Here is a 17,070-nt window from a genome sequence, read left to right on the forward strand (position 1 = left end):
TATTGCGCCGCTGTTTCATTGCTTTCCCCATACCCCAGACGAGATGCACCCCGGGTTTGCGACTCGACTCGACGTGTAACATTCACATGCTTACGCCGATAGCCCTGCGACCAATGTGGAGCCCCGACTTGACGCCTTTCATGACGCACAATACGACTGCGACTGTATTGACTCTGTCCAACACAGCTCTTCATAACAGGAAAGAGCTCCAACCATGATAGACCATGTATTGGGACGGCCGTCGGTACAGTTTAGGAAGATACAGGTGCTGGCAGTAGTGTCCTTTTGGTCCTTCTACCTCTACCGGTAAGCTACAACACATTCTTACAACCACACCGACATATACTAACATAACTGTAGAGGCGACCGCCATGGTCCACCAATCCTCCGCCGCATATCCGCCCTCCTCTCCAAGAAACTCACCGTCTGGCAATCCGTCCTCATAACACTCCTCTACCTCTATGTCGCCCGCAACTTCGGCAAGCTCGTTGGCCTCGAGTGTCCCGAGCCCCTCGCAAGCCTCTACTCGCGCTCCTACTTCCGCGCTACATGGGTCACAACTGCCCTAGACGCGGGCTTCTGGTCTGCTATGCGCATAAAGCGGAAAGGCGTGAGAGATTTATTGTCCATCGTGTTCAGCATATACTATATGATCTGTGCAGAGCAGGCGGATGAGAAAGTCAGGAAAATTAGAGCGACGCTCACGGTGGACCATTTGCGCGTGGCTTGGAACAAAGGAACAACACCGTATCTGGGTGCGCTGACAAGTATGATGCGACCGAGGTTGATGGTGTACCCACCGCGCCAGATTCGTATACCACGACCGAAGGCCAGTTCGTACAAGGAGCCGGTAACAGGATGGCTGTACTTCAATGGGCCACGGAGCGCACTGAAGAAGCAGGACAAGGTCGTCTTAGATATACCTGGAGGTGGTTTTGTTGCTATGAATCCGAGGAATCACGACGATAAGCTCATGGGCTGGGCTGGCAAGGCGGGACTGCCTGTCCTGAGTCTGGACTACAAAAAGGCACCTGAGCACCCGTATCCGTATGCGCTGAACGAGTGCTACGACGTCTACCACATGATTATCGCGTCGAGAGGAACTTGCATGGGCCTATCAGGGGAAGTAGAGCCCAAGGTAGTTGTTTCGGGCGATTCAGCTGGTGGCAACTTGGTCACCGCCATGGTGCTCATGATACTGCAGAGTGGTTCGACCGAGACGCGACGGTGGCAGGGTGAATCTGCGATACCACCTCCGATTGGGGTGGTGCTGATTTACCCAGCGCTGGACATGAATATCGGCAATTGGATGACGGACGAGCAAATGGCCCTTATCCGTGATCGACGAGTGAGAAAGACGAATCGACCCATTTTACGGCACAAGAGCGACGACTACAGACAACTTGCGCCAAACACACCTTATGGCTCTGATGATTCTGATAGTGACGACGAGCGCAATGGAGTGAGCATGGCTAATGGGTCCATGCCAAAGACCGATGGCGTCCTCACATCTCCCCAGACTATGATCAAGCTCTCCGCAGCACACACCGGCTGCGACAGCAACTCCCTCTCCCGCCTAGACACCAGCAACACGACGCTTCACCAAACCCCCGGTCAGACAACACCCACAAACGCGAGTATGCCGCCCACACCCCTCCCGACCCAACCCTCGACACCTGGCGTACCAGCACCCCCAGCCACAGCCATAAAAACCCGCCTCGCCATGTCATCCATGATATCCTACTTCAACGACCGTATCCTCACCCCAGAGATGATGCGCGCAATGATAATCCTCTACATCGGCCCACACCACCGCCCAGATTTCTCAACCGATTACCTCCTCTCCCCACTCTTGGCCCCAGAATCTCTCTTGGCAAAGTTCCCACGCACCTGGATGTTGACGGGTGAGCGCGACCCCTTGGTCGACGACACGGTGATTTTCGCGGGCAGGTTACGACAGGCTAAACGTGCGGAGTGGGTTGCGGCACGGGAGCTGGGACTAGATTGGGCGCGAGGCGTGTTTAGGGAGGAGGAATGGGTGAATGTTGATCTCGTGCCTGGTATCAGCCATGGCTTCTTACAATTCGTTGGTGTGTTTCCAGAGGGCTGGAAGTACATTTTCAAATGTGGCAAGTGGATTGCTGAGGCTTTTGAGGAGACGACGGATACCAGGAGAGACGGTGGAGAGACTCCTGGGTACACGCCTGTTACTCCTGCGCGTAGACCACGGGAGAGAGGGGGTGATTATTTTGGCACAGTGGGGCTGGCTGATGCTATTGATGGACTTACGTCTCCGCAGCATCAACGTAAAAGACATCATCGGCGTACCAATACAGCGAGTTCGGCAGAGGAAGATAGACCGTTGGAGATGACGGTGTTGAATAAAGGGAAGAGGAGTCCGCCACAGCCGAACGCGCCAGGTGTGAGAGGACGGGCGAGGGCTGCTAGGGGTGATAGAGGAAGCCGTAGGAAGAGTTTGGTTAGTTTGGCGAGTGAGGATGATTTGTTGGGGAGGAGAATGAAGAGTTTGACGGGAGGGTTGGGAGGGGATGGAATATCTGATGTTGTTTGATAGTTTAGCGAGCATGTATGTGGTATTTACATGCATAGACCTTTCCAATTACTTGTTCTCTGTTCTGGTATTGGAACGGTCGGTTTTCGTGTGAACTTGTTCTTGCTATTTACTCTGATCTGTTGATGAGGAAAATCGCCTAGGAGGGGTTCGCTTCAACATGAGTCTACGGATCAAAGAAGACATCACCTACGTCCTTCCACCAAGCCTTTTCATTATTCTTATCCATATTCCTCAAAAATTCCAGAATCGACATCCGTCCCATAGGACACATGAGCACGCCTCTTGCAGTCCACTCGCACAAGAAGTCGCGATACGCCTCATACCCCGGCGGCGTAACAGGATTGCCTAATCTCGCACTCGCATCTTGTACAACAACCGGCTTCAACGCATCCCTCCCCACAGCAGCCATATGGTCCAAAATCTCCTTTGTGTTAAACAACTTGCGTTGAACAGAAAGTCTCTTCAACTCGCCTGACAAACACTCCTCCAACGCCAGCGCCTCAGGGCTCTCCACTGGATTATCCAAACTAAATCCATATGGCAGCATCGCCCACACTTTCCTCGGCACGTCCATAAACTTGACCGCATCGTCATAACGTACATGTGTCTTGATCTCCTTGACCTGCCGATCAGCATCCCAATCCTGTGGTATCTCACGGAACCACCCGCTATGCGGTAGTGTTTGGAGACGCACGAGCCAGAACTCCGAGGCTTCTTTTTCGAGGCGTCGCATGCAGATTTTCCAGCGCCACCAGGGGAGTTCGTCGGGGAGGGTTACGGTGGTACGGTCCATAAGGAGGGGCGTTATGGACTTGCATTGTATGCAGCGGAAGAATTTGGTGTTGGGGTCGGTTTCGTTGGGATGGAGTTTGCCGCGGCCTGGACGGGTGAGTTAGAAAGGTCATGTAAATTGAGGGAGAGAGGGAGAGAGGGAGGGGAGATGTACCGGCGCTCGAGTCCACGTGCTGAGTGAGGCATTCGAGACAGAGGAAGTGGCCACATGGAAGGCGGCAGGCGTATTCACTTTCAATGAACCAGTTTCGGCTGCAGACTAAGCAGGAGTCTGCCATGAATTTTGCTTGAGGGGGTGGTGGCGGGGTGTCGCGATAGACGGTGACAAGGGCTTCGATATCTGGTCTAGGATGCCTGTGCAATGGATACTGGGTGAGCCATTGTCTTCTCGATTTGAGATATTGAGTGACATGGTAGACTTACCATTTGATCAACGGCGGCGCAATTCTAAGCACATTATCAATCTGATCCCTCGCGTGGAAAAATGCTCGGTCGTAGCTCCCTTGGAAAAGGTTCTACACATCCACACATCAGTTCTCCGTTCTCCGATCTACATCAACACTTACGTGTAGCCGTACCCACCAACAATCATACTCGCTCCCCTTGACCATCGGCGGGCACAACCCCCTCCACTCCCCACACTTGACCACATACCTCTCTTCTTCCCTCCCAAACCTCCCCTTATCTATCCCTCCAAGCACCACCACACTACTCCTCTTAACAACATACACCATACCCTCCTCTTTCCTGAGTTGGAATTTCCCACTTTCCAACACCGTATTCCCTTGATACAGCGATATCCTCGCCATAGCCCGCGCCAGCGGATTCCCACTCTCGTTATCCTTCTCCAATTCCTTGATTGACCATTCCCGGAAAGAAGCTTCATCGAGGGCTGGGCGCCGGGTATTAGTTGCAGTGAGGAAGGTGTGACCGTCGATGCCCCAGGAGCCGGAACCTTGGGGTCGAGAGCGTTGGGAGGGGTTGGATGGGGGTTGGAGACGCAGACATCTTGGTGGGTAGCCGCAGAAGGAGGGGTATATATAGCGGGTTATGTGGTTGGGTTTCAGGATAGTGCCGCTGCCGCGGAAGATGAGTTCCAAGTTAGATTGGTAAAGGCTCGCCTTGCCATGGCTGAGTATTGAAATGTCTTGCATAGGGAGAGTGGTGAGATGCGCAAGAAAATCTTGTTGGAGCGCCGAAGTTATTGTTACACATGCTTGTGTTTGTCCTGTGAAGGGTTTAGTGAAGGGATTTGCCCATGGAATAGCATCAAACAAGGGCGTCTTAGAAGAAAGGATTTCAACGTAATGCTGGCGCGGGTGGAAATGGTTTGTAGTTCTCATATCTTTTGTATTGCCTCCACAAAGCTCTTGTCTTTCGTTACTCTAATCTAACAACTGCCTCCATCTCTTCTTGCAGTTCAACATCTTAGTTGCACTTGCCCCACTTGCTCTGGCACCAGTTGGCCTTACCACAGAAGTCCTCACCAGTGCCACAGAAGTTGGAACCAGAGCAGCAAAGACCAGCAGCGCACTTCTTGTTAACAATAGGACCGCAAGTCTCTCCAGCACCAGAGGTACCCTTGGGGGCAGTAGGCTCAGCAGGCGCCTTCTGGTTGTCGCACTTTCCGAATCCAGCCTGGCAGCCGGAGCCGCAGTACAGAGCCTGGTCCTGGATGTCGTTCTTGGGGCCGCAGTGACCGGCGGAGGAGCAGCAGCGATAGAAGTAGCCGCTGGCACCGGCACCGGGGCAGGTTACACCGCCTTGAGCGTGGCCGCAGACATCGATCTCGGGAACAGCGGTGGGGAAGGTAGTGGCAGGGGAGGTGGCTGGCTTGGTTGCGCTAGTCTTCATTGTGGTCTGGGTGGGCTTGCATGATGATGAGGCGCCGGAGAAGGGGTGCAGACAGGTCTTTGCGTCGCAGTGGTCGACGGTGGTTCCGCACCAGCCGTACTGGGAGCCTGCATTGTTGTGTTAGTGGGGTTTCGAAGACAAGATGTTGTGAAGAACGTACAGCACTCGGTGGCAGCGCACTTTGCGTTTCCATTTTGAGGTCCACAGTTGCCAGCAAAGGCTACCGAGACCAGCGAGAGGAGGGCGAAAGCGGAGAAGCGCATTATGACTATGATTAAGCTATTCGAGTAATTGGCGAAGAAGCGAGTGACTGTCGAAACAAGAGGACGACGACGAAAGTGATGTGAGTTGAGAAACAAGACCTTGCGATGAAGAAGACTTTCACAGCAGCAGCTCAGCTCTTTAATAACAGCCCCCTCTCGTATTTACCCATGGCTAACGCATCCAATAAACATTGTCGCCTTGCGGCGCTCGTACATCTCCACATGGACTGACGCTGGAGGCGAGGCTTAGGCCGGCGCTACAGGTGCACCAGCGCTGAGGCGCATGTCAGATACGGTGCTCGTGCCTGAACGCACGGATGAGATGTTTTTCTAAAGGGTATGGGTTCGGAAATTTACCAATGACATGTTTCGGCGAGACTGATGCGGAAGGTCGGCATTATCACACGAGGTCGAGGGCTGACATTAGGTCGTGATTGTGGGTTTCCGCTGCCGTGCATGTTGATCAACATGCTGTGATGTACTGCATCGTTTGGTACTACAGCGTCATGAGAACCACTATCGTTGAACCGTTGACCGCTCGATGGTTACTTTTGTTGCGAGCCAGAACGCGCGGGTAGGGATTTGCGAAAGAGTGGAAACGAAACCGAGGAGGGGGTCAGCCCTAAGAAATTAAGCACTCGCTAGAAGTCGACTAGCTGGACAGACACGATGCAATCCCTGACCCTTCTCCTTTGCCTTGGTACAAAGCTTTGAGGCGTTAGCTTAGCGTCGCGAGCCCTAGCTGGAAGCTCGATAGCCCGTACGAGTTGTTGCAAGGTCGCTGCCCGTGCAAGCCGTTGGCAGCGTGTGACGTTATTGGACGCCTGATTAGCATTGGCCGAGTGTAGCGAGCACCAAATATAGCTATCGATAGCAGACATGCGCTGCATTAAGGTACTGCAGTAGAGAACTTGGCAGTGGGGAAAAGCAGCCACTACAAATTCAGTCAGGTCGTGCAGTGCTTGGTAGCCTCCTAATAATGGAGCTCAAGGCAAGTGCGTCGGATGTGAAATATCCGTGGCAGGAGCATTAGGGGACGCATTGTCACGACCGAGGAAGACCAACGCAGTGAAGTAATTGTAGTAATTGTGGAGGGCGATACCCATTGTAGCCGAGGCTTGAGGACTATACTTCATGCAAGATGACAGTAAGCACCATGTTGCGCATGTATCTAGGCAGAACTCTATGAGTTCCCCTAGCAACAAGGCCTGCATTGCACAGCGTGTAAATAATACCAAGACCTGCAGCGACGTGCAATACTAGACAAAAGAGTGTCACTGCGAGTATACGCGGCGTTTCTGCTTTTGAGATTCTCGGATAGAGCTGTCACCGAGGCGCAAAGACCCAACCAAAATATCTACCAAGAATTCCCACCTTGGCTGCTCAATGCCATGCCTCAACCGACTCCAAGCAAACTGCAAAAAAACATGGTTGTTTCCGACACCGGGAATCTGTTTGATTGTTAGAATGGTGTGTCGAACTTGTACTATTGCAATTGAACTTACCGAACCCGGGCCTTGCCGGCACTGTACAGTGAGCTGACTCTGCAGATGAGAGCGGCAAATCCTAGCCACTAGACCATATCGGACTTTGATGGAGTGCTGAAGTGGTAGAAGCGATATAAACTGAGCATCGCGATAGTTTACGTCGTGGTGGGGTGGGGCCACGAGGAAGAGTTTTTGCAAACTTCACCAACCAACACGAAGCTAGCGGCACAAAGAGCTTGATACGACTAGGACGAAGATATAGATGCGGGGCAGTCGTCTTTAATTGATGATTCATGCCATAGACCGTGGTTGAAGTGGCAGTAACGAAGGACTGATCCCGACCTCATGGGATCGACTCACCAAAACGTTGGGCAGAGGCGCCTACGAAGCGAGACCAAGGCGACCATGTTCCAACTTATGTATACATCGTGTCCAAGTCATTCTAGTATATGCGCCTTCTATGACTATATGCAGCTTACAACCTGCTCCATTCCGTATCGTCGTGCGGTTTTAGTATCGTATCGCGCTTGTACCATGCAAACCAAGCAATGGCCAGTGTGATGACAAGCACCAGGGCTGTCGTCGCTTCGGTCGAGACGCGCGGGGATGAGCGAGAGAGTCAGAGCTCCGACTTGTCGCCGAGAGCAGGGATTTGCTGGTTGAGGTAGGACTCGAGGTGGTCGATCTCATCAGGATCAGCGGAATGCACCAAGTTCCTGTACTTTGTCAGTGACGCATTCCTCTTCCTACACAAATGACGTACTTGTAAGTCCTGAAGTCGACCTTGAAGCCATGCTTCTCCAGCTCGTCAGCGCTCAGCTTTCCCCACTTATGCGCAACTACTTGATCAGCGTCACCGTGGCCCATGAAAATGGGTGTCTTCTGATTGGGGTTCTCGGTCGGAATCATGTCTTTGATCTTCTTCTGCAGCAGGAGATAGCAGCTCAAACCAAAGATGCCTCCAAGCTGGTCCTTGTACGTCACGCCGGATAGCAGCGACATGGCGCCGCCTTGCGAAAAGCCACCAACGACTATGCGGTTTGCGGGTATGCCCTTTGCGACCTCTTGGTCGATAAGAGAGTGGAAGTACTTCTGCGAGTCGATGATGCCCTGTTCGTCTTCGTCCCGGTCGTCAAGAGTGCTGAGCGACTTGATGTCGTACCACCCTGGCATTCTCATGCCCATGTTCTGTAGAGTCGCATATCAGCGCCCATGCTGTGTATTCGTACCGTGGGAGCGGTCAAGGGTCGGTCATGGTTGACGCACCAGCGTGATTGGAATGTTTGGAGCATTGGGAAAGATGAAGGAGACTTCCTGGAACTTGCTTCGCCGGCGCCAGTTCTCCGCGAGGAATATCCTATGCCGTTCAGCTTCCATATGTTGACCATGTTCCGCGCCCTTACCAACCAGCCCCGCTGTCGCCCAGCCCATGCGCCACGATAACCGTAGCGGTGTGGCGCTTGAGCGCGGGAACAACCAAAGGCGCTTTGTGAGACATGATGGACTTGTCTGAGGTTGTAGGTAGGTATCGATGGGGGGTGCGTGGGGTAGCTCTGACCAGAGGTGACGGGCTCCCGCCAAAGTGGACCTCGGCGCGTCCTCCTCATGCGCGCTAAGGCAGGGACATGGGCCAAAGCTCCAATCATCGTCGTCGACGTCATGATACATGCCATCCCCATTCACTCATCCTCTCCCCTTTCCTACCACCTTCACTTGCCGGACGTTTGTAGCTCACAAGATACTTCAGAAGATCCCCCCTTTACTGCCCATCTTAGGGTCGTTTGCTCAGCGTCATCTCACTACCATTGCGTTCAAACTTCCTTATAAGCAACTTCTGGTATTGCGCCCAAGCCTCTGGACGATCTCGTTGAATCGACTCGCCGTCCCCACTATACCAAGCATGGCACGAGCAACAAGAAGCTCCGCCAGGGCCGAAGTCGTGCAAGCACCAGCCATTGGTCACGAGCCAGTACAACTGTCGAGTCCACCAACTACCCCAGAAGCGGGCAACAAGCGAAAGAGGAAAGCAGTCAAGGTCGAGGGGTCGCCAGATGTGACCTCCAAGAAAGCACCCGTCACACCAAAGAGCACCAAACGCGCTAAGAAGTCGACTGTAAAACAAGAAGATATCAACCAACTGCCACACAACTTGGGCGTTATCCCTGATCTTCCCGTCAAGAACGAGGAAGACGAGACTAAGGCTTCAGCAAAGAAGCCGAAAAAGTCTGCAAAGACCACCAAGCCAAAGAAAGAGGAAGTCGACGACCTCGTTGCCAAAGCAACTACCACCACCACCGACGCGCCACTAAAGAAGAAGAGTAAAGCCAAGACAGGTGGCTATGGCCTCACCCCCGGTCAGACACCATACCCAAACTACCCTCACCCTACAGCCGAAGAATGCGAAGAAGTTACACGTCTCCTCTCAAAGGTGCATGGCAAGGTCGAAGCACCGAAAACGATTCCCGCACCATCGCTAGAAGTTTCCGGTTGTGGAGAAGTACCATCTGTCCTCGATGCTCTCATTCGAACGCGCCTTTCAGCGGCAACGTCTGGTGCCAATTCATCTCGCGCATTCGCGGGTCTTGTTGCTAAGTTCGGTATTCTGCAGGAAGGCGTTGGCAAAGGCAGCGTAGACTGGAACAAAGTGCGACAGGCGGACCAGAAGGAAATATTCGAGGCAATCAAGAGCGGTGGACTTGCGGATGTGAAAAGCAAGGACATCAAGAAGATTCTACAAATGGTCTGGGAAGAAAACCAAGCACGACGCGACGAGCTTCTGTCTTCGTCAGACAAGGCACCAGGTTCTGTAAACGAGACGGAAGGAGAGAAACATACAGAAGTTGAGAAGGCGGACCAGAACATCGTCTCGTTGGACCATCTTCACTCACTTTCCAACGATGACGCTTTCAACGCACTGACAAAGTACCCGGGTATCGGTCCGAAGACCGCATCCTGTGTGCTTCTCTTCTGCCTCCAACGACCCTCCTTTGCAGTCGACACCCACGTCTTCCGTCTTTGTCAATGGTTGGGCTGGGTACCGCCCCCAGGCGATCCCGCAGGCCTTGCACCCGGCAAAAAAGGCACTTTCGCTGGCCCAACCCGCAATTCAACATATGCGCATTGCGAAGTTAGAGTTCCAGATCACCTAAAGTACCCCCTACATCAGCTGCTGATCAAGCACGGAAAGAGCTGCCCTAGGTGTCGGGCGATAACAGGCGAAAGCAGCGAAGGCTGGGAGGAGGGATGTCCGATAGATCACCTCGTTCAGAGAACTGGTAGTCGAAAGGGTGTTGGAGTCAGCCTGGCCAAGGGAGGAAGCGCAAAGAAGCCCAAGAGTAAGAAGAAGGTTGTGGACGATTACGAGAGTGACGCTCAGAGTAGCGGATTGAGCGATGCTGAGAGCGATGTGTTAAGTGACGTTGTGAGTGATGCAGAGGTGGAGCAATCGGACGAGGAGCAATCAATGTCTGAGTGAGGGAAATGTGGATTTTTAACTTTTATTGGCGTGTTTTACTTTCGGATATAGTATAGTGAGGTCTGGAGCTGTTTAGAGATTTTCTTCAACATGTATACTATTTCTCATAACTAGCAGAATATATCATATTCGCATATCCAATACGCGTCCCTAATCATCAAACAAGACTACCGTATACAACAATGCAAAGTCAAAGCGGATGGCACAACCTAACATGACTGATCGCTTACCATTTAACTTCGCAGAACTAGGACCAACTCAAGGGTACATTTCAGTTGTAGGATTGCTCAAGCTTCTCCATGAGCTGATGACCAGCAATCACCAAATGCGGCACCAATGGAACATATTTTAACCATCAAGCACTCCAGCGTTGTAATACTGCGATATCCGAACACTCAACAGGTTGCAACACTAGGTTAGCTAAACACTGGATTCTCTGAACATCAAGACGCAGCAACACCACACCATATAAACGCCATGCCGATCGAATTCCATATCAAGACACTTGCGTGCTACTCTGATAATGTCTCAATGCCAAACTCTGTTGACACGCAGTATCAGCAACAGTTTGTCTTTATTGCTCACATGAAACAGTCAGTCTGCTGCTCATTGAGATATCGCTCAATCAACCTTGAACACGCAATCGATCTCAAACATCGTGTTCGTTTTCAACATAATGATACAACTATCAAGACACTCGATCCTGATACCCCGCTTACTCGGTACGATAACCTAGTAGATGCAACTAACTAGATTACTACCCTAAGTTGTCTAGTTCAATACTAGATGATCCCCAAGGGTCTACATCCTACAAATTTTATTGTAGAATCGTTACTAAACTGACCCTAAAGAGAGCCACTTGCGCTCGGTCAACTCAAGGCTATCTGACTTGTCGCGATTGCTCTATAAAATGCATAACTCCATGCCGCTTCTGCAAATCCATACGTACCAGATATATCCGGTGCGTAAGTCTGGTATTTGCACGCACGGAAGAATTAGTAGACGAGCTAGCCAGAGGACAGGTTTGCCTTTTCAATATTCCGCTGACCTCCTCTCTACCAGGTATTGCTGTGCCTGGTCGAGCGATAGCTTCCTTCCGTCAGCTGTTGGGATTGGACATTGGGGACAAGCGGGGATCCGTCTGCAGTCATAATGAATATTGAGCAAGGTTTCTGAGCTGCGTTGATGGATCTTACCGGTCATCGGCGTCCTGTGGGTCAGTCTTAGTTGCATCGTTGTGTTCAGTCGCAATCTCAGGCTAAATGTTCTTAGACTAACCTGGAAATATGGAGGTATTGCGACCCCGAAGGCAGGGGTCAAAATTGTTGTTGACAGTCGTTCCCGACAGCGACGAAGAAACTGCACTGCGGTCACTTTGTACAACCTCTCTTTCTGATTCACACAATCACTGTGTGCGCAAATTCGCGAAGTCATACTGTGGTTGTGTTTGCTATCTACTGCAACCAGCGATACTGCCGTGACCTACAACTAACGAGCCACTTATACCTTTCGCAATTCATACACCTGCAGCATGATGAGGCCGCTAGTTGGATAAAAAGGAATGGGTAAGGGTTGTCTCACAAGGAGTATAGGATCAGTGGTGATGCAACGGCACACGATTCGAGAATCGTGTGTCGTCATTAATAGGTTTCATGACTCTCCTCAGACACATTACCTCGATAGACATGACTGATCACTGTCAGCACCCGACTCAAGCGTTCTCTGTACAAAGTTTTCCGGAAGTAACTCTTGCCGGATGGCGGCTCATGCTCGATCTTCGATCTAGAAGCACACTACACCATACCAACGAGATGTTTGATTTCTCAAGATCTTAGTACGTTAGAGAAACCTGGGGTTGTAAAATGATCTCTTGTAAACAATTTGCATACGCATAAGCAGATAACGGGCACGCTCACCTAGAAGTTGCTGAACGGAAACAGCCTTTAATAAAAAAGGGTTATTAAATCTAACGCGATGTCCATATCATCACACAACGTGGCTACAAGCATCTATCGTGCCGTAAGCGAAGTACGCCCACATATGTCTACAGAGACAGACGTACGCAACCCTCACAGATCACCACCTGGGCACTCTTCCAATCCAACCTAATTCACAATCCTATGCGTCATCACCTACATACCACAACTCGGCGAAAGCTGACCACACACTCTTGCAGGCAAGCTGATGTACTAAAAGGATGCAACGATCATATCAGATTAAACAGCGCTTCCATCTTTGCTGGTTATTAAGTCCCATTATTGCTTGCCTGTCAGTGGCACCGCGTTGAGTGACCAAGTTAGTCAAAAACGACAAGTTTGACTGGCGCTTCTTGGATGTAATTTCCAGCTGGAACGTATAGGCTAGCTCCAGGCCTCCAGTGTTGAATCAAGGCGCTAAGAAGTGGCCTTTTCTTCAACGATCTGCTGTGGCGTTTGCGAGATGCACGTCATCATCTTCCCGTCCGGGTAGTGTAGATGGGGTTAGGCGTCACCGGCATGGCGGAGTGGAAGGGTACGAGCCCGTGGTCAGTGAGAAAGATATCCTTCATTGAACAGACTTGCGATATTATTGACGTAGCAATGCATTCTTGCGGTGGTGGCGGTCGCAACCTTTTTCGTGATGATGAAGATACGTCTTAGAACATTAAGCAACTATGTCTGTCTGGGCAGAATACATTAGCCTGGGCAGACGAGTAGATGGAAGATCGCCTGCTATGCCGCTGTGATCGTCAGATGTGAAATAACGACGCGTCACTATCTTGAGATGGAGTACGAAGCCTCACAAACAATGATGCGATCGACTGAAAAGAACTAAGATGCATTGAATGACGCGAGGCTGCAAAGCAAGAGCACACGCGAACTTTCATATACTGGGGGGTCGACTGGCCTGGACAGAGTAAACACCTATGACGCCGTGGTCGGCTCACTGCTCACGATGGTAGGCCCCTCCACTTTCCTGGACCATTCTCCGTCACCCTTGGGTCGAGAGTTGCGATCAGATCCGCGATCAGATCCTTGACCACGGCCCCCTCTTCCCCGCCATGGCATGCCCCCACCTCCACCCCGTTTCGACCTTCCCTCTTGCTCACCACCACGCCCCCGGCCAACTTGAAATTGTATCCTAGTGAGCGGCTGTTCGACCCAGTCTACGCCCTTCAAACCCAAGTTTTGCTTCTCCCAATCACTAAGCTTCCAAGCTTGGTAAAGGCCCATCAACCGTTGCTGGTCCACTTCTTCCTTCCCAGGACCAACAGTTCGCGTCAACTTGATGCCTCGTAACTCTGGTACCCATGCCTTGATGTATTCGCCGTTTTTATCGTAGTCGAGTGCTTGTTTGACGGGATTAAAGATGCGGCCCTGCCGCGGGTCGTTGCCGACACCAGCAACGTATTGCCAATTGCCCCAGTTGCTAGCTGCATCATAATCCACAAGAAAGCATTCATACCACTCGGCTCCAACTCTCCAGTCAATATTGAGATGTGACGAGAGGAAAGAGGCGACGTTTTGCCTCGCACGGTTCGACGTGTAACCTGTGACGAAGAGTTCGCGGTTTGATGCGTCGATGAGACCGACTCCAGTGCGCCCTGAGCGGAACCTCTGGAATGCTTCGAGCGTCTTTGCCGGATCGTCGCCTGCACCACCAGATTCGTTTAGTTTTTTCCACTTCTTTTGTTGTAATTCTCCTTTTTGACCTTTCGTGTCACGATCTTGTATGCCGTAGAGACTGAACATCTTGTGCCCGAATTTTCTCATGCAGAGTCGCATGTAATCTCTCCATAACAGTTCGAATCGAACAGCTGCTGTTCCTTCGTTCTCGCCCTTTCCATAGCCAGCAATCTTTTCACCAGGGCCTCGCCCTTCCTCAAAATCCATCATCGCCCAATGGACCTGCCTGGCGGTGATGTGACCTTGAGCGAGGTAGGCTGAAAGCTTTGTACTGAAATCAAGGCCAAGCATGCCGTTTCTTGTAGCCTTATACGAGCTCATAGCCCCGGAGCTGATAAGATGGTTTATGCGGTTCAGACCAGCGGTTTCGCCTCCAGAGAACGGATGCGCGGACTGAACATCAGTCGGCCATTGTGGTGGCCACGTAAGGGTATATGTTTTATCTTCCTCTAGTGGAGACAGCAGAGCTCTCTTCAGCTTTTCTAAGGTCGAAGGTATAGTAAAAGGTTGTTTTTGGGGTGGTATGCTCGAAGGTAGTGGTGGTAGTTGGGCTGGTGTGGGTAGGGTACTGCGAGGTCGATCGCGGAGCGGCTCGAGTCCTTTTCGGAATGAAGTGTATACGTTTGGCAGATCGGATATATTATCGTACGGTAGGTCACGACTACGATGCATTAGCAAACACTCCCGGCAACCCAAAGTGCCAAGATGACTTACTCGTCTATGTAGAACTTTTCATCGCTCCACGCTTTGAAGTCTGCTCCATGTTGTTCTGCAAGTTTCCTCACACTTGCAACTTCTCTCTTCTCTTCTGTGGTATCGTCGTCAGTCATCCAGACCCCGCTGATTCTGCCCTCATGCTCGTTTTGGGAATACCAGTCGATTATGTCAGACACAACTTCGGTGACTCTGCCCACGCGCATCTCCAGTCCAGAGTTGCAGTTCAATCTCGCAAGCTTTTCCTTGAGGTCCCATACTCCATCCGCTATAAATTGCACGCGATGAGGTCCTGTCCGCCATACTCGTGCGACTTCACTGCGCGCCTCCGGATACGGACTTTTATCTGATGGGGAGGAGAGGAAGCCGGAGACTTCGACCTGGTGGGCGGGAAAAACGTATACGGGTAAGAGGTGCGTAAAGTTTGCGCCGCCGTGTTCCGAAGTCAACGAGTCATCGCGGTGCCGTCTGTCCCCATTCGAAGAGGTTCTCGAGGAGTTTGGACGAGCGGCGTGAAGGGATGCGGCATGAAAAGCAGGATTGTCTGAAAGGCGTACGTCGCGACTGAGTACGTAAAGCAATATTCGCGGAACTCGGTTTGACATAATCGGAGACTCGTCGCCAGCAGCACTAAAAGCGCGTGTACAACAATCGGAACAAACAAATAAATCGCAGGTGTTGCACAGCGGCCAGGAGCAACTACGTCGTAACATCAAGGTTACGAATCGTAGAGAACCTGGTAGTGAAGAGTCGGGAGCATTGCGGTGCCGCAGGCGAGAGAGAAGCTTCAGGGCCTGCGGGACATCATGACCCTATGAAGGCGACAATGGGGCTCTCACCGAAATTTCTAGGGCACGAGGCTGCTGGACACTAGAAGGTGCCCTAAATGTCATCTATCAGCCATATCAGGTATTCTCCACCGGAAGGGGTGCAGATGGTCGAAACTGAGGAGATCCGGTTCAAGATTGGTGATGCTTGCTGCAGCATCGCCAACCAGGGTTATGACGTGAGCGACGAGTTAGTGCGGCGCCACAATTCGCTATGGCCGCTGCAGGGACGCAAAACGAGCGACTTGGGGACGGGCCGAGCGTTCTCAGGAAGGATATAGCTGGCGATTGTGGTGCTGTCATGGAAGTACGGAGAGATCGCGAGACGTGCGTGTATGCGCCATGCCGTGCCTGGTCAAGGGTGGGGAGGTTCTAGATGGTTGGACGCCCAAAGTAGCCGTGCAGGGACCGCGAATCGTTCATTTTAGCAGCGTTGATCGTGCAGCTTGATCTCGATAGTGGTCGATTTGGTGCGGAAATCGTGTGCCAGGTACCGCAAAGGGCACGTGGCTGTCAGCTGGCTAGGGGTATGACATATGACACCTGCGTTGCTCGCCGTCGTCCGATGTCTCGCCGCCACACACAACTGGAACAAAGACTCCTTAATGCAGTGGCACCTCGCTTGCCCTCTACACAGTAATCTGCTGCACAACGCCCACCACCACCGAGTGCTTGTAGTGATGTGCGTGCAGCATGTACATGCTGTCTTTGCATTCGTGGTCCAATGAGTGAACGTCTCAGAGAGAGTAATCGAATGAGCAGGGTAACACAGACTTGCCCGCCGACGGAAGAGATCCGCATTGCTGACGATCGTGGTCAACAAATGCGTTGGCTGTTGATGGGGCTGTCTAGTGACATCTTGCGGAGTAACTGGAGATGGTTGAGCCTGCAGGAAGGCACCAAGTATGCCAAGTCTCACAGGCGAAAAGATTTTGCTTTTCCCTGCAATGCAAGGCACAAGTCTCCTATCTTCATGGCAAGACTGGGCGTTGAAGATCGCCATAGGAAATTGTGTTTTTAGATCCTTCACCCTCCTGTCATTCACCCATCGTGCCGAATGAAGAATAGCGCATACGTGCCCCACATTTTCATCACCGCATTTCGGTTTCGGTATCGTATACTACGTCTAGCCAAAACACTTCGATGAATTGCCACCGTCATATCCGTCTCGTGTTGGTAAATTTATGGAGAATATGTGCTGGCTGCGATTCAATCTGTCACGTCTAATACGTACATTTTATTCGAATAATCACGGCTTTATGCTGGAAAGATTAGCTGCAGCTTGACATATTGTTCATATATTATACTAGTATTCTGGGCTTGCTGATGGTAACAATATAATGTTCGTTGAATAATATTGGAGGATGTGTGGGTGGCGTGAAACGGTATCTGTACATGAGTCTCATCAGGATATAGAA

General features: G+C 51.5%; 6 protein-coding genes across 6 annotated transcripts; 2 read left to right on the forward strand and 4 right to left on the reverse strand.

Annotated features, from left to right (window-relative positions):
• Window positions 1–214: 214 nt before the first annotated feature.
• On the forward strand, window positions 215–2,310 carry ALTATR162_LOCUS3708 (uncharacterized protein; the record flags this gene model as incomplete). Its single annotated transcript, XM_043311316.1, has 3 exons — window positions 215–306; window positions 361–2,240; window positions 2,300–2,310. 3 exons carry the CDS (start codon window positions 215–217, stop codon window positions 2,308–2,310), a joined length of 1,983 nt encoding a protein of 660 aa, XP_043167251.1.
• A 428-nt stretch (window positions 2,311–2,738) lies between these two features.
• Window positions 2,739–5,484, reverse strand: ALTATR162_LOCUS3709 (uncharacterized protein; the record flags this gene model as incomplete). Its single annotated transcript, XM_043311317.1, has 3 exons — window positions 2,739–3,454; window positions 4,840–5,328; window positions 5,382–5,484. 3 exons carry the CDS (start codon window positions 5,482–5,484, stop codon window positions 2,739–2,741), a joined length of 1,308 nt encoding a protein of 435 aa, XP_043167252.1.
• A 1,274-nt stretch (window positions 5,485–6,758) lies between these two features.
• ALTATR162_LOCUS3710 (uncharacterized protein) lies at window positions 6,759–7,117 on the reverse strand (the record flags this gene model as incomplete). Its single annotated transcript, XM_043311318.1, has 3 exons — window positions 6,759–6,935; window positions 6,990–7,010; window positions 7,064–7,117. 3 exons carry the CDS (start codon window positions 7,115–7,117, stop codon window positions 6,759–6,761), a joined length of 252 nt encoding a protein of 83 aa, XP_043167253.1.
• A 473-nt stretch (window positions 7,118–7,590) lies between these two features.
• On the reverse strand, window positions 7,591–8,469 carry ALTATR162_LOCUS3711 (uncharacterized protein; the record flags this gene model as incomplete). Its single annotated transcript, XM_043311319.1, has 4 exons — window positions 7,591–7,687; window positions 7,735–8,159; window positions 8,238–8,328; window positions 8,375–8,469. The coding sequence occupies 4 exons, from the start codon at window positions 8,467–8,469 to the stop codon at window positions 7,591–7,593; spliced, it is 708 nt and encodes a 235-aa protein (XP_043167254.1).
• Window positions 8,470–8,871: 402 nt separating this feature from the next.
• ALTATR162_LOCUS3712 (uncharacterized protein) lies at window positions 8,872–10,446 on the forward strand (the record flags this gene model as incomplete). Its single annotated transcript, XM_043311320.1, has 1 exon — window positions 8,872–10,446. One exon carries the CDS (start codon window positions 8,872–8,874, stop codon window positions 10,444–10,446), a length of 1,575 nt encoding a protein of 524 aa, XP_043167255.1.
• Window positions 10,447–13,349: 2,903 nt separating this feature from the next.
• ALTATR162_LOCUS3713 (uncharacterized protein) lies at window positions 13,350–15,430 on the reverse strand (the record flags this gene model as incomplete). The annotated part of the gene is made up of 2 exons (XM_043311321.1): window positions 13,350–14,772; window positions 14,826–15,430. 2 exons carry the CDS (start codon window positions 15,428–15,430, stop codon window positions 13,350–13,352), a joined length of 2,028 nt encoding a protein of 675 aa, XP_043167256.1.
• Between the last annotated feature and the right edge of the window lie 1,640 nt (window positions 15,431–17,070).

This window comes from Alternaria atra, assembly GCF_907166805.1.
Source record: "Alternaria atra isolate CS162 genome assembly, contig: 23, whole genome shotgun sequence".
Lineage (NCBI taxonomy): Eukaryota > Fungi > Ascomycota > Dothideomycetes > Pleosporales > Pleosporaceae > Alternaria > Alternaria atra.